This window comes from Argentina silus (genome assembly GCF_951799395.1).
Source record: "Argentina silus genome assembly, chromosome: 7".
Lineage (NCBI taxonomy): Eukaryota > Metazoa > Chordata > Actinopteri > Argentiniformes > Argentinidae > Argentina > Argentina silus.
Genome location: NC_139661.1, coordinates 22,296,346 through 22,321,983, shown reverse-complemented (window position 1 = coordinate 22,321,983; position 25,638 = coordinate 22,296,346). Strand labels below are relative to the sequence as shown.

The 25,638-nt window shown below is 43.1% G+C and overlaps 2 protein-coding genes across 2 annotated transcripts; both read right to left on the bottom strand.

Annotated features, from left to right (window-relative positions):
• Nucleotides 1–6,095: 6,095 nt before the first annotated feature.
• Nucleotides 6,096–8,380, bottom strand: ptger4a (prostaglandin E receptor 4 (subtype EP4) a; the record flags this gene model as incomplete). Its single annotated transcript, XM_083672937.1, has 2 exons — nucleotides 6,096–6,668; nucleotides 7,601–8,380. The coding sequence occupies 2 exons, from the start codon at nucleotides 8,378–8,380 to the stop codon at nucleotides 6,096–6,098; spliced, it is 1,353 nt and encodes a 450-aa protein (XP_083529063.1).
• A 10,228-nt stretch (nucleotides 8,381–18,608) lies between these two features.
• mrps27 (mitochondrial ribosomal protein S27) lies at nucleotides 18,609–25,436 on the bottom strand. The gene is made up of 11 exons (XM_083672654.1): nucleotides 25,356–25,436; nucleotides 24,955–25,032; nucleotides 24,232–24,302; nucleotides 23,903–23,961; nucleotides 23,252–23,366; nucleotides 22,894–22,972; nucleotides 22,631–22,746; nucleotides 21,596–21,698; nucleotides 21,056–21,198; nucleotides 19,559–19,729; nucleotides 18,609–19,344 (listed from the first exon to the last, which is right to left on the bottom strand). Exons 1-11 carry the CDS (start codon nucleotides 25,429–25,431, stop codon nucleotides 19,096–19,098), a joined length of 1,260 nt encoding a protein of 419 aa, XP_083528780.1. The 5' UTR covers nucleotides 25,432–25,436; the 3' UTR covers nucleotides 18,609–19,095.
• Between the last annotated feature and the right edge of the window lie 202 nt (nucleotides 25,437–25,638).

Sequence of the window (25,638 nt, the reverse complement as noted above, 5' to 3'; positions counted from 1 at the left end):
TTTGTTTTCTTTTAACAAGTCATTGAAATGTAACGTATATCCCTATCATAATGGCATAATAGTCCCAAGAATATGGTGTCCCTCACTGTCCAAAAGACAGGGGTCAGATTTCCACTAAGGAGGATGCAGTCATCTGAGATGGAGCCGCCACAGAGAAGATCACAGTTCCTGTGAAACTCATTGTGACCAGAATCCTGGAAGGGAAGGAGAGAGGAGACCCTAACAGGGCTATTTAGAAGACTCTCCCGGGCCAGAGAGCTTATTGGCTCTGATCCTCGTTGGATGACTTCTCTCCACATCTGCAGTCAGCCCTGTAGATCTTGACGTATTTGCGAGGCTTTGCTCCCCGCAAACACACTTAGAGAGGACATCGGATACGGTGTGTGAGTAAGCGCACTTGTTATCCATTCCCAACCACTGGTAAAGCACTTACATTTATGTTGATCCTTGCCACTAACAATTAGGGGCATTGGCCTGAGCAGTGGAAACGAATGTGTTTCACAGCCTTCAGAGAGGGGGGAGAGGGGGGAGAGGGGGGAGAGAGGGGGGGGGGGAGGGGGGAGAGGGCATCACAGCTGACTACAGTAAGAGATACAGATGCCAGAGCCATTCTATCCAAATGATCATATGGCCAAATATGAGTCCAACCATTATAATGTAATACATACTGTATAGAGTATTCACAGTGTATGCTAAGGTAAACATAATGTTTAACACACACACACACACACACACACACACACAAAGATAATCCATCAATATTTTGATAATTGGACAAGATGTTGAGAAACACACTATTCCCACATACAGCTCAGATATCTGCTCTTTTGCCTTATAAGTCATTGAGTTCATGTTAAGTGAACTCAAAGCATGGCTGCAGACAGCTAGAATTATGGTCAGTTGTTGTTGTCTTAAAGGTGACCCCTCCACCAGATCATGTTCCTCTTGTGCCCCGTTGTACAGTACGGTTCCCACGCTCTCCACTGGCTACAGGAGACACTGAACTCACACACACACACACACACACACACACACACACACACACACACACACACACACACACACACACACACACACACACACCTAACGGGAAAGAAGCCATTTTCAACTATACATTTTTGCTGTGTAAGCATTAGACATACAGTATATTGAACAACACATTTGCAGAGCACTGATGGTGCTTTTCCAGACAAATTATTAAAAAAATGTACTTATGTTCCAGACTGCAACAGCAAGTTTCACATATCAGTCAGTGCTGAGGCCATGTGGCGTGGGTTGGAATTATGAGATGCTGTGCACTTGCATCCTGTAACAAATTAGGAACCCTCAGAAGTAGGCCTACTAAAGGTAATGTAGGCCTACTAAAGATAATGTACGAATATTTTCCATTCAGCAGACATTTTTATCAATAGCAACAAATAATATAGCGAGTGCATAGATTTTTTTGTACATATGGTCCCAGTGGGAATCAAACCTGCAACCTTAGTATTGCTAAGGCCGTGCTCTACTAACTGAGCCACACAGGACCAAGATATCAGTTGTTTCTAATCCACCTCCTACACTTGCTATGTACTTTGAACCCTGAGTTGATCAGCATCCCAGTGGATCTGGAGAAGCTCAGCGGTTAACTGGCCTTGATGTGTTTTGTATTGGGTGATTAATCATGTGGAATAAATAAATAGAAATCTGACACCCAAGCTGCTAGCTAACCACAGCAAATAATGTGAAAAATTTATGAAAAACATACTCATTTATAAGCTGTTGTTAAAGTCTGTTGATCCAAAAATCACTGAGTGGAGACTAGAGCTGGCAGGTAAAGTCAGCCAGGCTGGGAAACGCTCCCTGTTTCCAGTATGTTAGTCATGTGACTCTGCAGCACCTTCATTGTGGTCTATACTTAGTGCTCTGCTTTTTAAACAGCGTTCCTAATTCACCTCTTATCTGCAGACATACTGTACTAAATGCTATACTACTAGCATCAGGAATTTTCAACTTCATTGACCGAGATTACAGAAATTAATTAAAGGAAGGTGCACACATGCATATGCACGCACGCACGCACGCACGCACACACACACACACACACACGCGCACACGAGGAGGCTGACACGTGTTTTCTTGGAACCTTAACAGACAAAGTCCTTTTGAGTATCTCTGATTTCTTTGAGCAATGACGCAAGTTTAGGTGTTTAATGACACTTCAAGGCTTCCATAATAATCTCTGACCTTTCCAAAACAAACGTCTTCGAAGAGTAAAAGCCTAGTGCAATTTGTGTAAGCTCACTGCTGGCCCCTATGTCTGAGACTCAATAACTAAATTCACTCCATGGTCAATTAGTTGTATTCCTAGTTGAATTAGGACTTTATATCAAGATAAATACCCAAACTATATTAGTTTAATCACATCTGATTGGCTTATTTTTCTGATTCTACAGTTCATCTTGAGCGGTTAATAATTTCCTATTTACTTTGGTTGGTTTGTTATTACATAACAAAGTGGATCAATGTTTAATGAACAGCTGATTTCATGGGAACTAGCAGTGTGCAGTATTGTTTTTTAAACTCTTGAATTAAGCCGGGTGCTATGTATGTTTGTGTGGGGCTTAACTGAGTCACAAGGTTGACTAATTCCTAGCCTGAAGCTGCTTAGATGGTAGCCTCCCTCTATTCTGCTGATGCTCTTAGGTTGAGACCACATCATGGAATTAGGCCATAATCAACCGTATTGAACCTCCGCTGATTTCAGGCTACCGAAAGGTGAAGTTTCATATTGCTACTGTATAAGGTGGTCATGGCTGACAAGGTATCGTCTTCTGCCTGGTCTTCATCTCTCTGTATTAGATCATTATTCTTCCTTCTACGCCTCGTCTTATAAACAATGGTCACTGTGTGACCTTGCTGTTACTGCCATCCCATAAGGTCTGGTCCCTCTCATGGGTAATGCTGTAATGGCCTTGTCTTGTGTCACATTGGCCTCGGGGGTGACAGCAGCTGGGCCCTGATGTTGAGCAGTCTGTGCCACAGCCAACATGAGACAGAGTACAGAGCATCATGTGGATGTGAGCCCTGTTGTGAGGTAAAACAGCTTCATACTGTATGTTTCCTCAATTACTGTCATATGATGCAAAGACCTATATATACCTATATATACCCCTATATATACCTATATATACATCTAATAGTGTGTCACTCTCTGTCATGCAAGAGTGAAGGGTAGTACTGCACTTTCTATTTTTAAAAATGTTTAAATATATTTTTAGGGCATTTCTGCATTATTGGGATAGAGACAGTAGAGATTGACAGGAAGGATGGGTGAGAGAGAGGAGGGATGACATGCAGGATATGTCGATGGCCGGAATCGAACCAGGGTATGGTATGTGCCTTAGTGTGCTACGCCACTGAGCGCCCCCAGTACTGCACTTTCTGACCACAAACCCTTACCTTAACCCTAACCCTTACCTTAACCCATAAACCTTATACCCCTTATCCTAACCTTAACCCTGAATTACAGTATGAACATCTTCATCAACAACTCCCTCATTGACTGTATTTGCACATTAGGGTTGCAGGTTTTGTAAAAACCTTTTTTGAAAATGGATGTTGTTTTTAACATTACTGTACCATCGAGTGACTTCCTCTATGTACATCTTAATAGGTACAAGAGATGCAAAGTGTATGAAAGTGATACATTTACATTTAGCTTTTATCCAAAGCGACTTACAACAAATACATTTTGTTTAAGTAAGTGAATCATCTATCAGTCATCATAAGATAAAGATAAGATGAAGTAATCAATGCTCGGACCAGGGGCCATAGGCAGTCACAATGCTAGAAGAAGGATTTATTTTCTTTTTTGTTTACGATCTCCCAAGATACTTGAAACGAAATAGACCTACAGCACGCGACCATATCTCTGGCAAAGTTACCACTTTTCACAATCTAATTCAATTAACATGTGTTCTTTCCACAGCATCACCTTAGAGCTTTCTCACAGACTGTCCGTGCTGACGTCCCTCTCCGCTGTGTGTTTGCGTTAGGCACTGCGCTGCTTGTTCAAGCTCAGTCACGTTGGACTGGAGCCGGAGATCATGTTTATTGTTTCAGAAGGAAGCTGCCTTAGCCAGGTTATGTCCTGGGAGGTCTGCATTTCACTCATCACAGCAGTGTGTGTGTGTCTGTTTGTGTGCGTGCGTCCGTGTGTGTGCGTCCGTGCGTGTGTGTGCGTCCGTGCGTGTGTGCGTCCATCCGTGCGTGCGTCCGTGCGTGTGTTTATGCGGTCAGGTCTTGGTGTTTGAACCTTAACCTCATTATGTATAACCTTGGGACCCAAGTTCTAGGTGTTTGTTCATTCAGTTAGACTGTAAACGTTAGAAAGATGCGGCCTGCATCGTTCAGGAACATCTGTTTGCGCTAATAAAGGTCATATGATGATTCTCCTGAACTCCTCCTGGAACCTCCAGAGGGAAGCTGAGTGGAAGTACCTTCCTGCTTATACATAATGATTCCCGCTTATTTTGATATCATCTTATAACTTGAGGCGATAGTGTTGATAATGTATATCTCTATTACTTCTGTAAAATTATATATTTTTACAATGAGGTGTAGCCCATGTAGCCCACATAGCCCACGCACGCACGCACACACACGCTTAGCATATACACTATTTTGCAGAAATTGGGTTTTAATGGCTGTGAATCATCAATTGAATTCCTTTTCAGAACTTATTGCTTACATGAATATTCTATAGGCACATTGAATACGTTATTAAAAACTTGATCTATATAACAGATTTAAATAACTTTACAGAAATGCTAGAACATTCTAACATTGACAGACACTTGTATGTTAGACTGCTGCATGTAACATTAAGTAGCAAGAGAAAATAACAATAGAGACCAAATAAAGAGAGTAACAACCTTCTCATAGAGAAGAATGACCTTTGACCTTTCAGAAAGTCACACAAAATACTAAATAATAACACAGCTTTTCTATGGAGAAATCAGGTTTTTGCTAAACTCTTCAAAACTATGGCACTATGCTCACATACAGTAGAAAGATGGAAAATGAAAATGTCAAGAACCAAGATAGTTTCTGTATTTGTGACATACACCTAGTTTGAGGAATACAATCTTAATATGTTTATCATACATATAACATGGCACGGTGCATTAGTGATGAAACAATTCAAAACACTTGTATTACCGTCCTCACGTCATGTCGGACAGCAAACGCTGTATGTACAGTACCAGTCAAAGGTTTGGACACACCTTCTCATTCAATGGTTTTTCTTTATTTTTTATTATTTTCTACATTGTAGATTAATATTAAAGACATCAAAACGATGAAGGAACACATGGAATTATGTAGTAAACAAAAAAGTGTTAAACAAACCAGAATATGGTTTATATTTTAGATTCTTCAAAGTAGCCACCTTTTGCTTTGATGACAGCTTTGCACACTCTTGGCAAGGTGTGTCCACACTTTTGACTGGTCCTGTATGCATGTGAGCTGAAGCTCCTTTGGCGGTACAGTATATGATGACACAGCACACAGGCAAACACCTAATGACAGACTCACATTCAATGCCTTTCAATTTGCTCACTGTAGGCCAAGGTCCCAATCATTCTAGCTTACTGGTGACATAGACTCTACACAATAATTGAAAGAGGCAAGTGTTTAAACATGTTGGCTACGGTGTATAGGTAATACAGGCATGGGCCATGGGGAGAGGCTCTGCTTCGTTGTTACTACTTGTCTCCTTGATCTGTACAAAATGACAGAGAAACATTTAAAAAAAAAAAAAAAAAAGTACAGTAGATGTTTATGAGCAAGGTAGCTTGGCATCAGAGCAGAGAAGCGTACATATCCAGGTATCTCTCCAAGGTCTCTCTCCAAGCTGTGCCTCGATTTGTTACTCAGCCTCACTTCCCAAACAGGTTGTGTGACGTTGTTTCAACATGCCATACCACGTCTTGAGAGCTTAGGAAATGTCTGAGCAAGTGCCTTAGGAGAGTGAAGCCTGTATACACAGTACAGTATTAGTATAACAGCAGTCATCTCAGCGTAGGCCACTCAGAAACCTCTCAGAACTCAGATCAGATACATTTCTCCTGTACTGTCTCACTGCTCAGCGACACATGAAGGGCCTGGTCTTTGGAACAAGGCTGGGAAGCACTCACAACCGACAGGTCAGTAGTTGGCTTTGTCCCCTGTCTGCTCCCGTCCTCTGAACTGCTCCGCTCTGACTCTGAGTACGAACCTCTGGGGTCCCGGACGGAGGAGGGGCAGGACCCAAACTGTCCCTGTGTCTTATGATGACAACTTCCTGCGTAGGCCTCACTTCCCTCTGGCAGGTAGAGGATGGTCTGGGAGGTGCTGTTGACCCCCCTCAGGTCACGGGACACCTGGGAGGGGGACTCACGGGAAGAGATGATGGCGTCTATGCAGTGAAAGTTTCCCTGCCTCTGCTGTCTCCGCGCCCCGATCTTACAGAACAGACACTTGATGTTCTCCACCACCTTGAGGAGCACAGCCTTGCGGAGCAGGATGTAGATCCAGGGGTCCAGGATGGGGTTGAAGGAGGCGAAGCGGATGGCCCGGAGGTCGGGGTTCTTCTCCAGACGCAGCTCCACAGGAGTTTTATACAGCTGGTTCACAAACACCTGCACCTGCAAAGGGAAAGGGAATGGAATTAGATTCACTGAACTGAATGGAATGGAAATGGGTTGAGTCAAATTGAGATTATGGAAATAAAGAAAATGGAGATAAACTGAATTTAATGGAATTGAAAGGTTCTTATTCCACTTGTGTAATAACACCTGCCGAAGTCATCATTGGAAAGCAATTGCTTAATGACTGTAAAATGTTACTGATACAATGTTGTTGCAGAGTAATTACAGCATTACACTACAGGTATAAAGTAAAGGAGCTTTGGAAAATTACATAATTCTCTGTGCTGTACTAATTTAGGATTGTACTTCTCTTGACTATCTAATAAAGAACATTGAATGATGAATCAATTCTTTACTGTATGAACTCATGGGAATATGTGTGTGTGTGTGTGTGTGTGTGTGTGTGTGAGTGTGTGTGTGTGTGTGTGTGTGTGTGTGAGTGTGTGAGAGAGAGAGAGAGAACGAGACAGATGTAAAAAGCATACATGTTACATGTGTGCATTAAAGGGGCAATATGGGATACAAACAATAACAAAACGTTCTCACACCACTTTGTTTAGTTAAACAGCCGAGGGATGGGGCTGGAGAAATGTAACCACTCCCAAATGTATAGATGGAGCTATGGATGCATGGACTAATCATCCATGAGATAAAATAATCGTTTTAACAATAATGTATTGATGCTAGTTTGTTTACAATGATATTGTTGACAAACAATGGAGTAAAACAAGCGTATGGGATTTGATGGGGTAAGACAGTTCAATGCTCATTGCGCATTTATAAGTTATATTCTTTAAGAATCAATGGCTATATCATTGATTTCAAAGTCCTACAATTAATGTACCAATCCCGGATTGCCCATTTACAGACAAATATCTGTGCGTAATAGATAGAAAACGCATGACTCCAGAGATGAGAAAAAATCTTACAACAAGTGGAATGGAGCAGATAAGGACCACCACTGAAGTGCCGATGAGCAGTATAACCATCTGGATCTCCGCACCAGCCAGGTGCCCGAAACTGCGTCTCCTTCTCGGGTCCGCGATCCGGCCTGGGTCTGTCCCCAAGGACATCCTCCGGACGAAGCGCCGGTGCATGCGAATCAAAGCCCCGCACACCAGCACGTTACAGATCACCGTTGCTAGGATGAGAACGGAGCTGAACCCGGCGTACACGTACGAGAAGGCGGCATGGGTGGTCACGTTGCTCCTCCACTCTATAAAGCACCAGGTTTGCGGGTACTGCTTAATCACTTGTCCTAGTCCCATACTTGGTAAGGCGCAGAAAAGCACGTTGGAAATGTAGATTGCCAAAAGGGTCAAGCCCGCCAATCTCTGGTCTATATAGTCGTTATAGAAATACGCATGGTTTATTGCCATGTACCTTTCCACGGACATGGCGCATATGATGCTGAGTCCCGCTAGAGAGAAGAAGAGGAGGATAAATCCGAAATACTGACAGAGCGGGTCTCCGCCGGGCCAGGACCCTTTCACGTAGGTGGCAATGGTGACGGGACTCGCGAGCAGGGTCCCTAAAAGATCGGTAACCGCTAGACCGCACACCAGCGTGTAGAACGTGGTCTCTTTTTGCTCTTTTCTTGACTTGCAGAGCACGACAATTGCGATGACATTTCCGACCACACCGAAAATAAACATAATAGAAGGTATGGTCGGGACCATGGTTCTCGCTGTCACTGTGTTGTTACACATTTTGATGTCTCCAAAAGAGTCCAAATATTTCTGTCAAAATGTATCTTTGATATTCAAATTAAATAACAGGTGCATTGTTATCGAATACATTAAGCCTATTAAACCTAAAATAAATTGGACTTCTACTCACAAGTTACATTACAATTACAAAAAAACAAAAAATGTTTCCAAGAGTTCAGATGATTTTGTCCATGTAGTTAGTTACCCATGGGTACTGAAGTCATTGTAATGCTCCTATCCACCGACGTTACTTATGACATATCCTAGTGAAGGATTCCTATTCTCTCATCTGCCAGTAGCCAGCTGTGTAGTCTTCAGTCCACTGATATGTGTGTGTATGAGTTCATTGATATGTGTGTGTGCTTTTTCAAATTGCCCTCAAGATCACTGCCCCGCCCCCTTCATTTCTTTCTCCAGCTCTGTTCCTCGGCTCTGTTCACTTCAGAAGCAGCTTGAGTCACAACACGTTATGATGAGACAGAATGCATTTTAGATGGGGATCAAATGAGCAGCCTATTCTGTTGCCTTTAGAGGTTTAGGGTCCTTAAAATTCACAAGGTATTAATGTATAGCTAATGTATAGCTAAGGTACAGTACGCTATGGTTCAAATTTAACACCTAATATTCACTTGACAGCAAATCAATTATCCAGCAAATTCCCCTAAACTCTGTAGTATGTCAGTGTCTGTGAAGACATCCTGCCAGGTGTCATTTCCATCTCTAAAACCTCAAAAAACCAATCAGATGTCTCTCAGTTTCTCTCGTCACTGTGCTATCGTAGAGTAAACAAACATGGTGACTAGGACACCAACGTCCCTGACATGAGTCAAGGTAGCAGCTCAGATCCTGGATCAGATTATCTACCCTCTATCCCACCCTTAACCATTGGCATGTCTGATCCTGTGTCAGTGTTCAGGGGCAACTTCTATACCTTCTTGCCCTGGCTGGACTCCAAATACCCCAGCTGTTGAGCTCTCACGGCTTTCTGCAGGCTCTCTGCTCTAGGACTGAGACCCTGCTCTCCCTGGCCGACACAAGTTCCTGCTTTTTTTCACCTGTAATGAATTTTGTTATCTATCGACTTACGTTAACAGGAACAGTACGAAACAAAGTGTAACAAGGTGCTCTTTGCAAGCTCAGGCTCACACAGGTTTGTTTGCTTGCTGCGCACCAGCCAAGTGTGTGTGTGTGTGTGTGTGTGTGTGTGTGTGTGTGTGTGTGTGTGTGCCTAGCCACAATATATACAGTACTGTAAGTAGATTTTAAAGACATTAATCCTCTCGTGAATGTGCTTTTCCAGGATTTGTTTGTGGAAAGTCAGATAACTTACAGTCTAATGTTCGTATTTCCAACATTCAAGAGGTGGAGTTTGAGAGCTCTGCAGACCTAAATGGACAATACACTGCTCAAGGGATTCATTTTTCCTGTAACTACAGTATGATTTCATACAGTATTTAGCTTTATTGAGATGTTGTGTGCTTCCTTACTGCATGTTCATGTCTTTTTAATCAGTTTTCAGAACACCTCACCCCTCCAGACCCAAATGATCACTGGTAGATACACTTGGGGGGCTGTTTACTGAACCCAGATTACAGTTAACCTACTCCTGGACCAGAAAAACTTTACAATTGAGATTCACATTATATTTGATCTTTAATCCAGAACTAGACTTAATCTGTGTCTAAATAACTTTTTCTCTTGATGCCTACTTTGATAGTTCTAGAGGGGGAAAGACATAGAGATAATCTGTCTCTATTGACAGTTTACATTGATCTGACCTTGTCTATGAGGACATGTCGGATGATGAGAAGGGGTGAAAACCACAGCCACAGCTATGTGCCGAGCTGTGTGTACGACATGATGTAGGCAACGCTCTGGGTCATATCCTTCACAATACTGGGCTTGTCTTTACCGATAATGGCAGGTTGAACCTGTAATTTATCATTTGGGTCTCTGCCTTGCCCTGGGCCCTTCTATTTAAAAACACAGCAGCTACCTACAGAGCTCAAATACAATTATTCCTTTCTCTGCTTGAACAGGTACAGGCACATTTGTTTGCTCTTGGTGGGGAGAGAGTGATAAGTCTCCATTGCAGGTTTATAATCGTATATATATTTTCTGGGACTGTGGCAATCACACATACCTTTTAAGTGAGTATGAAAGCGATTGCCAAAGTGTTAACATTTTTATGTTCTTTGTCAACAGACTGCACTGTGCCACACAAGCGCTTCAGGGCTGTTTTATGATGGTAGTTTAGTTTTTAAAGTGAAAACATGTGCTTGTCTCTCGGGGTATTGATGTACTGTATACTCAGCCTGTGGGATTCCCCCACGATCTTTGTCTCCACAGAAGCTAAATCCAGACAGACAGATAAGGGTGAGCTGAGGTACTGTAGTGGAGAGGGTTATCCCTGGGTCCCACTCTCCCCACAGCTTTGTTTTCAAACCCTCGTTAGGAAGGGTTTGTGTATGTCTATTCTAGAGTTTGGTAAACATGTACATAACATCCGGAGAAGGTTTTGTGTGATTACTAACGCAGAATAACAAAGCTGGTCTCAGAGAATCAGATGTAAACTGTTTGGGTTGGCAGCGACGGGAGCTTGGTACGTGATGCCAGCCAGAGAGCAAAGACTCTTTGTTATCCTTGTTGTCAGGCCGTTTGTAAATGTCTAGGTTACATCTACATGGTTGTGACATACAATCTGCTGCAATGACAGCGGATTGACGTGCTTCTCTGGCGGGACACAATGGCAGATAAATGTTGCTCAATCTCAGTATCGCTGAAAAGATATGAAGCCATGGCTACAAATAACACACTGTAGTGGCACACAGGACACCCTATCACAGGCAATGGATGGAAGCAGGACTGTACACAGGACACCCTATCACAGGCAATGGATGGAAGCAGGACTGTACACAGGACACCCTATCACAGGCAATGGATGGAAGCAGGACTGCACACTGGACACCCTATCACAGGCAATGGATGGAAGCAGGACTGCACACTGGACACCCTATCACAGGCAATGGATGGAAGCAGGACTGCACACTGGACACCCTATCACAGGCAATGGATGGAAGCAGGACTGTACACTGGACTCACTCGTTGGAGGTTGTCAGCAAGATTAGTTTATATTCCATGGACTGAGAATACCCCTTCTCCGGGTCATTAAACATTCTAACACCCGGCCGAAGCGTGTTGTGTAATCATTAGCATGAACGGTGCCCTGGGGGTCTGTGAGGGACGGCTATGGCTAATCTTTACACATGTCTACATGGTCCGGGCTAGTCTGTGGAACACGATGGAAACAGGTGCCTGGGGTAGAAACACTGAGGATGCGGGTGAACAAAGTTCTGATGAAAAAGTAACCAAAATGTGTCAGCAAATACACTTTATTGAAGGGAAGTTGATGTCCATAAGATTCCCCTTCATTCGAATCATGTATCTGTGTATATCACCTGTGAAATGTCCATTCTATTCTATCATTCATTACATGTATTGTATTTTCTTACAATATATGGTGTCTCATTATAACATAACTTTCTGCCTGATGTTGAGTCATAATGAGATTGTTAGAGAGGAAAAACTGCAGAATGCCTTTAATCCATTTACGTCTTTTTGGTCAAGTGTGTATGTTGTCAGACGTCAACGTCACATGACACCTATGTCCTGTCTGCTGCACATGTGAATCATCACGGCCATTACTCCTTCAATCTCCTTCCTCTTACATCCCATAGTCTTGATGCACTTAGACCTATTTTTACAGCAAATAACTTGTTGACCAGTGATTAATATGCATTTGTGAGTGTTTGTGTACTTCAACAAATGTATAAAAGTTACATTTGTACAAATGCTGCCACTGTTGCACAGTGAGACGTTGTGACAGGCGTTTCAATCATTTTCACAAAAGTGCAAGACCAGAATGCCACCATTGCCACGTCACAAGGGTGGTAGGATCGCTGTGTCATGTTTAATTCTCGCTCCCCAGAGAGTCAGCTGGACTACCTCGTAACTCACATCCCACACTGGGGACACACATCAACATCATCATCACAACGTTGTCTTAGAGTTCTCCCTACGTCAGCGTCCTGTAGAACCTAAATGAGGTCTTGTCTCAGGGCCGGTGTTGGAGAGGGGCGGGGCTCTCGGTCTCAGGAGGACAGCTCCTCACAGGCAGACGGGACATTCTTCTCCTGGACTCTCCAGGGCTCGTCTAAATTACCTTTACTGTAAGCGATCACAACGCCCTTGTCTCACTTCTACAAAGGCACACTACAAAGTCAGAGTCATGAGTAATAAAGTCAGAGTCATGAGTAATAAAGTCAGAGTCATGAGTGGTGAATGTGAAACTGTGAAATTTGTCATTTGTTTTAATGCACGTTTTCCCACAGGAATCAGTTGGCACAATATAACTTTAAAAAAAGCTTAGCAGGTATTTACACACAGTGCAGTTTGAAAGGGCCTTTACTGTTTACAGTAAAGCAATGCAATCTAAATGTACAGTACCAGTCAAAAGTTTGAACACACCTTCTCATTCAATGGTTTTTCTTTATTTTTTTATTATTTTCTACATTGTAGATTAATATTGAAGACATCAGAACTATGAAGGAACACATATGGGATTATGTAGTAAACAGTGTTAAACAAACCAGAATATGGTTTATATTTTAAAATTTTACACCTTTTGCTTTGATGACAGCTTTGCACACTCTTGGCAAGTTTGTGTCCAAACTTTTGACTGGTACTGTATGTGTGTAAATTTGCCATGTGTAGCCTAGTAATGTTTAATATATGAGTGTTAAGACAAAACACAATAAAGCTATGCACGTCTTCACAGTCAAACAACAAATAAATTAGATTTTGTTTGTATTCATGAATCTCTTAGCAGGCTTAAATATGCAGCAGTTGCCCTTGATGCATTCTACAAGATTAATAAACCCTTTTCTCCAGAGACTCTGGCTCTGAGAGTCCACGGGCCAACAAAAATACATCCTTGATGCATCTTATCCCATAATCAGTGTTTTAAAGAACAGTACAGACACAGTCAGCAGCACACTGGGAAGAGAACACACTGGGAAGTAGCTGTCATGTCACCCACAGCAGAAAATGTTCCATTCCCATCACATCTGTAGATCACACTTATAAATCAGGAAAGAGAGAGAGAGACAAAGAAGTCCCAGAAATGTGTAGACCCAGAGAAGAAGGAGGGTGGGGGGGGACTGTAACTTTATGGTTCACTTTTAGAAAGAGGTGACTTTCTCGCAGATTTGTCTTTCACCAGAATCTAGTTACTTTACATATACAGTGCCCTGCGTAAATAATAGGACAGTGGAGCGGAAAGTCAAGGAAGTCATTATTAGGCTGAAAATTGAGAAACACCAAAATCAACAGTTTGGAACATCATTAAAAAGGAAAAAAGCACTGGTGAGCTCAGCAATCGCAAATGGGCTGGTAGGCCAAGGAAGACATCCACAGAGGATGACTGATGAATGCTCACCATATTTAAAAACCCCAAAACAACTGAAACAACTGTCCCACAGATCAGGAATACTCTCCTGGTACATATTATCATGTACCAGAGTGATTGCAACAGAAAGGTTTGAAGAAAAAAGGATCTGCCCAAGATTTACATACCACCTCATTTGTTAATCTCAGTGATGATTGTAACTGCTGACAGCAGGAGCAGAATGTATTCTGAAGTGTACAGAAACATCTTGTCTACTCAAGTGCAAGCAAATTCCACCATTCATTGGATGGTGCTTCATCATACAGTGAGAAAATGACCTAAAACTGCCATAGCAACTCATGATTTTTTTCTATAAGTGGAATGGTCTTGAATCTTCAGATTTAAATCCAATTAAACATACATTTAATTTCCTGATGATAAGATTTTAGACAAAAATACCTCAAAACAAACAACTAAAGATGGCTGCAGTACAGACCTGGCAGAGCATCACCAGAGAAGATACCCAGCGTCTGGTGGGGTCAATGGGTCGCAGACATCAGGCAGTTATTGCATGCAAAGGATTGTCGACCAAATACTAATACTGCTTTTTTTTTTTATTATTATTTTATTTGATTAATCTGTCCCATTACTTTTGGGTACCCTGAAATGGGAGGACTATGCATAAACATTGGTGTAATTTCTGAATGGTGAAACAAATATGTACACAAATAATAAATAATCAATAAAAGCTGAGAATCTCTACTTTAACCTCACGGTGAAACAAATATTGGAGTACAGAGTCGAAAGAAGACAAAATGCTTCACTGTTCCATTCCTTATGCAGGCCACTGTATAATAGAATGAGTCATTTCTGTGTAAATGGTGGTCTGTATCAGTGTGACGCATCACATGTAGAACATCTTTAACTACGGCAGTGATGTTTTTCTCAAACGGACCATGACAGAGTTGACCAGAAACAGCTGCGGGTCGGAACCTCGTACAGCCTGTTTTTGAGCCTGCATTACCGTTTCAAATTAGACGCACCCCCAAAGCTGAAGCTCTTAGAGCACTTAACCCAGCGCAGTCAGAGCATCCAAGACTCACTGATCTGAATAAAGCGTCTTCCTGACTGTCAGACATCCTGATTGGCCAAACTGTCTGTTTGAACACCTGTCTGAGAGATGGCCAAACTGTCTGTTTGAACACCTGTCTGAGAGATGGCCAAACTGTGCAAATGTCACATTTCTGCTAGAGACTGTTTGACAACTACTTCAATAACTGGGTTATACAGCTTGGGGGCTTTGACCAAATATTTATAGAACAAATATCGGAAAAAAACAAGAGGTGAGCAACAGCAGAAGATTTCTAATGGATCTGAGTTGACTGTTAAAGAATGTGTATTCACTAGAGAGCAAACCTTTATGATATACAGTAGAGATTATGATGACCTCACCTGACCTGATCATGCTCGGCCTCTGCAGTCACAGTGCATAGCTAGGAGAGGTGAAACGGTCTGTGATGATGCATTATGGGTATGCCCATCACCTCATACCCAGGTTCATCTCAAAGTTGTTTGAGGGAGGAAGTTATTGTGCACATATAATACAGTCGGTCAATATTTGCTTTGATCAATGGTGGGTTTAGAGAGAATCATAGAATGCGTGGGTCAAGGTCTACATTCACAGATGGTCAACTTAGCAGATGGTCAACTTAGCAGACATAAGACATAATTGTGTCGATATTTTTCACTTAATCACGTTCTCGCTTAAAAAAAAAAAACGACGATTTCACTTCGTCATATTTAAAAGATCAGAGAAATACGAATTTCAAGATAAACAAGTGAAAGATATCATATAGAACTAGAATATAACTGCGTACATAAAGAACATCACCTGCTTAGAGACATTAGTGATACATTAGTGATACATTAGTGATACATTAGTGATACCATTAGTGATACATTAGTGATACATTAGTGATACATTAGTGATACCATTAGTGATACATTAGTGATACCATTAGTGATACATTAGTGATACATTAGTGATACCATTAGTGATACATTAGTGATACCATTAGTGATACATTAGTGATACATTAGTGATACATTAGTGATACCATTAGTGATACATTAGTGATACATTAGTGATACATTAGTGATACCATTAGTGATACATTAGTGATACCATTAGTGATACATTAGTGATACCATTAGTGATACATTAGTGATACCATTAGTGATACATTAGTGATACCATTAGTGATAAATGACCAAACAGTGGATAGATAGCGGCCTCTTTTAAGTTGGTTGGTGGTACCACCATCTTGAACACTCTGAAATGGGAGGACATTTGTGCAGTCGTTAAAAAACTCAGACCGAAGACTGTTCTTCCTAAGGCAGCTCCAAAAAATTGGTGTGTCCCAGATGGCAATGACTCATTTCTTTTAATTTTTTGATTTTTCTTTAATGATTTTTTTTTTTTTAATTTCTTAATTTCTTTTTTAATTGACATTGTATGATTTTATGTATTGGGTCATGTATGACATTTAGCCTAAAGAATCATTTAAATTATTATTATTATTTTTAAATATGTTTTTAGGGCATTTCTGCTTTATGGGGATAGAGACAGTAGAGATTGACAGGAAGGATGGGAGAGAGAGAGAGAGGAGGGATGACATGCAAGATAGGTCGAGGGTCGGAATCAAACCAGGAACCTTGCGATTACGTGGTAAGTGCATTAGTGTGCTACACCACTAAGCGCCCCCAGGTGTGTCCAAACGTTTGACTGGTACTGTACATGTGCACACACACACACACACACACACACACACACACACACACACACACCCCAATGACTAATTTCTACTGTCCTCACACTCTCAATCACAGTGTGATATATCAATACAACGGCCCACGACAGGAAGCAGCTTGAGCGAGTGGAGCCCACGGCATCTAAGGTCATTGGTTGCCATCTGCCCTCTGTTGCATCACTGTGTTCCGCACGCACCCGCCGTAGGGACTTGGTGGGTTTTACCTGACGACTCCCACCTAGCAGACGGCCTCTCTGAAGTGCTATCCTCAGGGACGAGGCTGAGGGACATTCAAATGTACAGTACCAGTCAAAGGTTTGGACACACCTTCTCATTCAATGGTTTTTCTTTATTTTTATTATTTTCTACATTGTAGATTAATATTGAAGACATCAAAACTATGAAGGAACACATATGGAATTATGTAGTAAACAAAAAAGTGAATATGTTTTATATTTTAGATTCTTCAAAGTAGCCACCTTTTGCTTTGATGACAGCTTTGCACTTTTGGCAAGTTTGTGTCCAAACTTTTGACTGGTACTGTATATCTGCCATTTAGCTGACACTTTTATCCAAGGCAACTTACATTGCAGTGAGTGCATACATTTCAGTATATATGGTCCCAGCAGGAATCAAACCCACGACCTGAGAGGACCACATTCAATAAGAAGAGGACGCTTCCATAACAGAGCCGGAGTCTCTCTGAAATTTAGTATTTAGCATCGTCGCTTTATGTCCTGACCGAGTACTATTTATCTCAGATTATGTCTATATTTTAAACTGTGTATTGTATTTTTCTACCATATTTTTAACCCTTTGTGTGTAGGCCTATGTGTATGAGTGTTACTGTGTGGAATTGTCCTTGTTTTTTACACGTGCTAGACCGAAGCAAATTCCTAACAATCTACGATTGGTACGGCAGTAATGTCTTGGATCTTAAATCTCTTGAATCTTAAAAGAAGCAGTCAGCAAGGAGCCTCTACGACAATGGCTCTTGTTTGAGTATTTTTGCCTTATATTCATCCTGGTCTGCATACCAGCCCGTTTCCCAAGCTATGCCATGAATACTGAATAGCGGCGACAGAATGTGGAATGAACACATTATGTGTTCCACAACAGGTCTTTCTACCCATTGATGACTTATCGCTCCAAAAAAGTGCCAAAACAAAGAGGGCAGCTTACTCTGAAAGTGTCCACCCTCAAATGGGCTGTTTATGTACGGTACTGCATGTCCTAAGTTGTACTTTGGTGGTATTACATATTCATGCTGTGCTGTTGTCACTGTTTGGATAAAGTACACAGGTACTTTCAGACCTCATAGGAACAACCTGTCAACTCTGAGGGCTGAACGAACATTACTTATTGTCTAGATCTGTGATTATTGGCTTTTCTTTGTGGCGGAGGCTTCCAGATAAGGCTAAAGAATGCAAATACATTCATAGCTGCGCAGAGAACAACTTTGTTTTCTCAAGATCGGCTATCGGAGGTCCTCCCCTTTGATTGTATAACATGGGATTCATACTCTTGGGAAAAAACACCAGCTATGATGCCTCTTAGAGACATATACACACACACACACACACACACACACACACACACACACACACACACACACACACACACACACACACACACACACACACACACACACACACACACACACACACACACACACACACACACACGCGCACACACACACGCACACACGCGCACACACACACACACACACACACACACACACACACACACACACACACCATTCTGGGAGAGAGTAGAGGAAAAGGAGTGGGAGGATGTGATGGCATGATTTTCTTCCCCCGTTCTCTGCTTACATGAGGTCACAGTGATCATCAGGCTTAACAATCACTGGACTAGAGCTCCACAAATAACATCAACATGTATCTGTCAACGGCAGGAAAAAATAATACTACAAGTCGTGATAAGAATGAAATTCACAATCCTATCTATTTTGAGATCATAATATTTTAATACAGCAAAAAATAATCCAGGAGAGATTTGACAGTTTGGGCTCCAATCGCCAATCAACACGGTGACAAACAAAATAATATTTATACAGAAATGACACAAAAGACCAGGTTACATGGGATGAACTGATCTGAAGTACTGACGCAAATAAGAATCAAAAACAGAGGCAAAGCAACATTCAACTGCACTATATAAGGACATGTGTGTACAGTATATGAGCAACAACCTATGAAAGACAATTCACAGTGTCATATTTGTACCTTTTTCTGTGTTTTACAGTGCTGGAATCGTAGGGACCAACAGCGTGAGTTAATCGCAGTTCTTATGCGGCCCGATCATTTCTACTCCAGTCTTACCGTACACCTGTGTGTGGAACTGGATATAGATGTGGGATGGGGAGGCCTGATGGGGAGGCCTGGTCCTAGGTCTGCGTTTAGGGGACAACCTCTTCTGAGTGTGTCCACCTATCTAATCTATGACTCTTGTGCTCTTGCCTTGGCTGCCAGACGGGCCTGTTTCTCCTGCTCGGCCCTCTCCCTCATCTCCTTCTCCCTGACGATCAGCTGCCGCCTCTCGGCCTCCCAGTCCTGCACCCTGCTCTGGTAGAGCTCCAGGTCAGACTCCTCGGCGGAGGCCAGAGCCTGCTGGGCCAGGCCAGACACCAGGGCCTTCAGGGAGCCTGCATCCACCCTACCCTGGGACTGGAGCTGCCCGCTCAGGTCCTGTAAAGGAGGAGGGGAGAGGTTAGGAGTGGAGTGGATTTATAAAGCACTTCTTTGCAGGGTTAGGGTTAGGGTTAGCGGGCGGGGAAGGGAAGGTCAAACACAGGTTATACGGACAGCAGATAATCAGGGTAAAGAAGGGGTAAAACAAGAAGGGAGAGAGAAAGCGTATGTTCAAGACTGAATCAAATACATCCGTGTGTGCAGGACCAACCTTGAATGTGCTGGCATAGTCGGGCAGTTTGGCTCTCTCTGCCATGTCCTCCTCATCCACCTTCTCCTCCCCCTTCTTCTGGTCCTCCTCTCCTCCCGACTCCTCTCCGGAGGAGGACTCTGATTCGGAGGCAGAGGATAGGTCCTGTAACAACCCCTCTAGATAGTCCAGCTGGAAATAAACACATACAGAAGTGTAAGACAAAGGGACTCCTCCCACACACACACACACACACACACACACACACACACACACACACACACACACACACACACACACACACACACACACACACACACACACACACACACACACACACACACACCCTGGGGCTTCATTGTCAATGTCTAATGCTTCCTCTCTGATTACCTCACCATCACTGTGCTGCTTTCTGACATACGTGGTGCAGAGTGCATGGAGACCAAACAAGCAATTGTCATCAGCAGCGATCCCCAGTTCTCCAGACCGTCCCCAGTTCCCCAGACTGTCCCCAGCTCCCCAGACTGTCCCCAGTTCTCCAGACTGTCCCCAGTTCTCCAGACCGTCCCCAGCTCCCCAGACTGTCCCCAGCTCCCCAGACTGTCCCCAGCTCTCCAGACTGTCCCCAGTTCTCCAGACTGTCCCCAGTTCCCCAGACTGTCCCCAGCTCCCCAGACTGTCCCCAGTTCTCCAGACTGTCCCCAGCTCTCCAGACTGTCCCCAGTTCCCCTGACTGCTGAAATCTCATTACTCTGACTCCAACTGAACTATTGAACTGGACAGAGAGAACGCACGATACCGGGGGGTGTTTGCGTGTGCGTGTGTGTGTGTGTGTGTGTGTGTGTGTGTGTGTGTGTGTGTGTGTGTGTGTGCGTGGATAAATAACTTTGATATGACAGCGTGTGTGGTACATCAACACAGCTCTCTGGAGATAAAATAGGGACTGCGTCATCAGCAGGACCTGGACAGTGGCAGCTTCCTCCATTTACCATGTTAGTGTGGTGTCATGCTAAATACATTATGAGGCTTTCAGGTCAACAGTTGTCACCAATCACCAGCTCTACTGCACAGCATGCACGGACAGCGAGTGAATCACATGTACATTTTCAGTTTCAAGTGTCGAAAATCTGATACTCTAATAACTTAAATCTGAAAATCGAATACTTTCTTAGACTAAGAAGGACATACAGGAAGACCATCATCAGGTAAGATAAGATGATCATTTCACTAGGAGAAGCACTGATAAATGTTTACATTGTCCATTATTCTGGACTGTGATCAGACCTGGGTTTAAATAGTATTTGAAATAATTTCAAATATTCACCTGCGTTTGACTGAGTTTTCCCAGTGCAATGTAACCAATGGTATAGTCCCAAAAGTGTGAACCCCGGCCATCTGGCACTTTAGGCAAACATTAATGATTACAAGTACTTTTTCCACCCCGGTCTGGCTGTGGGTCGTCATCTACCAATGTACACAGACAGTGCGGTCTTGGGAGAGGTTATGGGAGGTACATACAGCGTCCTTTGACAGTTTGACGTCTGCAGGAGAAGCAGCCACTCTCTCCATGACTGCCAGGGCTCGGCCCAGGTACCCCGGGGTCCAGATCAGAGGCATCCCCACGAACACAGCATGGATGCCCCCCGTCATCTCCGCCTTACCTACACACACAGGACAGAGACAGAGACAGAGACAGAGACAGAGGGAGAGGGAACCAAGGCAGAGGGGGGAGAGACAGAGGGATACAGAGGGAACCAAGGCAGAGGGGGGAGAGACAGAGGGGGGAGAGACAGAGGGATACAGAGGGAACCAAGGCAGAGGGGGGAGAGACAGAGGGGGGAGAGACAGAGGGATACAGAGGGAACCAAGGCAGAGGGGGGAGAGACAGAGGGAGAGCAACTTTACAATGTTGCAAAAAGAGAGATACTGTAGAAAAAAGAAGCAAACTCTACACAACCAATATTTTACATTTTGTTAAGTATTGTTTAGACAAGAGGATGAGTGTTAGAGAGGATCTCAGACGAGCAGCCTGTATGCTAAGAGGCCAAAGATGCTTACCTAGAAGAGAACAGCCCAACAGCTGAGCGCTCAGGCCGACAGTGTTGTCCTGCTTCATCCCAGCAATCAGCAGGGTTGCTCCCAGAGCCCTCTCCTCTACCGCCTGCACAGAGGGACAGTACAGTCAATACCACACACAGAGGAGGGACAGTACAGGCAATACCACACACAGAGCATCACAGAGCACACACGCTCCAGACAAACAGTCAGGCAATACCACACACAGAGGAGGGACAGTACAGTCAATACCACACACAGAGCAGCACAGAGCACACACGCTTCAGACAAACAGTCAGGCAATACCACACACAGAGCATCACAGAGCACACATGCTTCAGACAAACAGTCAGGCAATACCACACACAGAGCAGCACAGAGCACACACGCTCCAGACAAACAGTCAGGCAATACCACACACAGAGCATCACAGAGCACACACGCTTCAGACACAGAGCATCACAGAGCACACACGCTTCAGACACAGAGCATCACAGACACACGCTTCAGACAAACAGTCAGGCAATACCACACACACAGAGCATTACAGAGCACACACGCTTCAGACAAACAGTCAGTCAATACTGTAGGACAGAGTCAATGAAGTACATGTACACTTGTCTTTGTAATGCGAGGTCATGTTAGATCTGTGGATCACTGACCTTGTTTAGACTAGGTGATCATGTTGTTGTTGTTATTGTATATTTTGTCTGTATGTATTTTCCATTATCAAACGTAAAACACCTTTGAGGTGCCCATGCACTGCGTTGCCATAGCTACTGCACTGAGCACCACAATTAAAAACAGGTCTTGGACTTGATCATTTTATTCGTGTACATGTAGGTTTTGTATTTATGTGTGCTTTCTTTTAAAATTGTCTAATAAACTAAACTAAATACACACACGTTTCTGTAGTCCTTGAATGGATGCTCCAACAACCGTTAATTTCGACACAATTACGACATTCCAACTGTACTTTGGCACCATAACCATAACATGTTGGTACACCGATAGAGCCATGAATGGCACTTAACTTACACTGAGCTCTGGCTTGGTCGCGAGGTAACTGCTCAGTGCATACAGGGACAGAATCTGAGTGGAGGGGAGGTCGAAAGATTCCTGGAGCATCACCTCTTCTACCACAGAACAGGCACCTACAAACGATACAGACATCACACACGTTTGTACAGTTTCAAGTTTGCTTTTTACCAGGACATTCTCCCCGGGAACAGTAACCAACCAGGGAGTCCTGGGATAGTACTGCCTGTCCGGTACAACGTTAAACACTCAGAATGCCTTACCTTTGAAGTCCTCATCTTTAACATAGGAGTCTATCAGTAGGTTGAAGGTGAAGTCATCTGGGAACATTCCATACTGGACCTAAACAGCGATCGGGAGACAACATTAGTTGCGCTATTTTGTCCAATCCCATGATTGGGTTGAGCTGAGGCACAGCAAATAGCATTGTCCATGCAGGTGATGAATCCAGCATGGAGAAACAGTACTGCTCTGAGTGCTGGAGAAGCCCATACCCAGAACTAAGGACATTTGAACAATACAGTAAGTTCTTAAATAGAATGGTTGGTTGAATCCTTGTAAACATGAGGCACAGTTAGAGCGGGAGAGCATTCTCCAGTACTCTGCACAAACCTACAGTACCTTGTTCTTGAGGGTGTGCAGTGCCTTGTCTCGAGCACCGTATTTCAGGCACTGTCGGACCCAGCTGTGCATCGTCCAGTCTCGGAGATACCAGCAGTTTGGGCTGTGGCGAAATCTACAGGAGGGAGAAACACAGAGGTTAAAAACAAGTTTCTCATGAGTGTTTATGGAACCCGGCCTGTCATTACGCTGCTGTTACGTAGGCCTTACGATAAGATTGAAGGAAAGTGTAGGTCTAAACGATCAACCAATAGGCTTGTCATGCACTTTGCATTATAAGGATTGATTTCATTATATGATGTCATTGTCTTATAACTCTCTTTAAGTGTTTCCTTCATTTTTAGTTATTCTACTGTTTTGAACAGAGTTAATAACAAAGGCCAAAATACCATAGCAAGGGCTGTGTTTGCTTTACTAAATGTTTACTAAATCTTGTAATCTTATAACAGTGAGCACATATTTGCGGGGGGAAATAAACAGGAAAGACTCTTATGCAGCACAGAAGCACAGAACAAAGACACACGTATGTGACTGTACATAAACACACCAGCAAAGAATGTCAGAAAAACAGGTCAGCACACAACCAGCGACGGACGTCCGAACTGTGAACACCCAAACAATGAAATGACATTCTACATGTTTCAGCCTTACTTGTAAAGATAGTAGTCTGCTTGTTCAACCTCTTCTCCTGAAGATATGTTGTCAATAAACTGAAAAAGAAAATAATATACGCCATTTAGCTGACGCTTTTATCCAAAGCGACTTACATTGCAGTGAATGCATACATTTCAGTATATATGGTCCCAGCAGGAATCAAACCCACAACCTAAGCGTTGTTAGTGCCGTGCTCTACCGACTGAGCCACAGAGGCATGAGGGATGATATGGTTATTACCTACTTTATCCCTTTGCCCCCAAATCAATTATTAAAACATGAATGATATCTCTCTGTCTGGACCGGACTATAAATACTCATCTTACCCGTGATATGGTCAGAGAGCTGACAGGAAACTTTCTGTCATAAGTCTTGTCCATGAATGAAGCCAGCAAGGCTGTAGGATGACATTCACAGTTAGTCAAATAGGCTTCAACCCTAATTGATGAACATTGTCAAAACATTCATTATTCACAACAGCATGAATGGCTCAGTGCAAAACAATAACTGTTTTTTTTTTTTTTAATCAATCCATTGCCATCTTTGTGAAACTCTTTACAGTAGGGTGACAGTTTGTTTCATTTTGGGTCAATGCAATGCTGCCCCCCTATGTTCATATTACGCAAACACAATTGTCATTGGACTTCTTCCAACCTGAGACCTCACCAGTTTAATGACCTCACCAGTTTAATGACCTCCCCAGTTTAATGACCTCCCCAGTTTAATCACCTCACCAGATTAACCTCATCAAGAGCTTCATGATTAGCTGATTCGATTCAGGTGTGCTGCAGACCAAAAGCATACTATGGAGTCCCAGAACTGGAATTGAAATCTGCTGCAATAACCTACATTCTCTCAGACAACCTGGTCTCTGTACCGCAATTACAGACAGATTTCAAATCAGCAATTTGAAGTGTGTGACTGCAATGCCTAGCTTTCTACTTTTATTGTGTTGAGTGACGGCTGCGTCTGTGGTTCTTTATTTGTTGTGAAGGATGGAATACAGACTGGGAGAGAAGGCTGGTTATGGCTGAGGATTATGATCTTACCCAGGTTCTGAGGGTCCTTTCCTCTCGCCTCCCATAACGCGGTGTCTGTGTATGCTGCCGAGAGTAAACACCTTCTGGCTGTCGAGACGAACACAAACGGGATGAATCACACTTCACATCGAGGTGGATATTAACCGACTGCAGGGTAATGTTTTCATTAACCACCATTTTGAAATATGAATGCATTGTTTTCAGCTTCAAACGAGTCCCCCCAACAGCCTGCTAGTTTTAAATGTCATGACAGGAGGAGATCGCAGGCAGCCACTGGAAGGGGCTCGTCAGAGGCAGATGGAGCTAGCCAGGCAGCTAGCTAACTCGACTGGCAGTGGCAAAAGACAAATTGATCGATCAAATCAGTGTCTAATGTTATCACTTCACCCACTGAACAATTCATGAATTACCTGTAAAACTCTGACTCCCACATTTCGGGATAACTTTGACAGCTCCTAAACAGCGTTGCAACACGGAGGCTGCCATCTTGAGACGATACCACTGTGAGAAAGCGGGGGGGGGTGCATCCTTTTGGGGAGATTGAGACCGTAGCCCAAATTATTATTATTATGCTGATGGTGATTATGTAAATGTTTAGGCTTTTGAATGAGGTATAAACTATTATTCACATCCACATGAAATACATGGTGTATTATAAACATCAAACTAAGAATCAATTTCTATATATGATTG

Excerpts from the sequence above, each read along its gene's own strand:
- mrps27 (XM_083672654.1), bottom strand. The coding sequence starts at position 25,431 with ATGGCAGCCTCCGTGTTGCAACGCTGTTTAGGAGCTGTCAAAGTTATC. Across the intron at positions 24,303-24,954 it reads AAAGGACCCTCAGAACCTGG|CCTTGCTGGCTTCATTCATG; the intron begins GTAAGATCATAA and ends GTCATCCTACAG. Across the intron at positions 19,730-21,055 it reads TCAAACTGTCAAAGGACGCT|CTGGACTATCTAGAGGGGTT; the intron begins GTATGTACCTCC and ends GTTTATTTCCAG.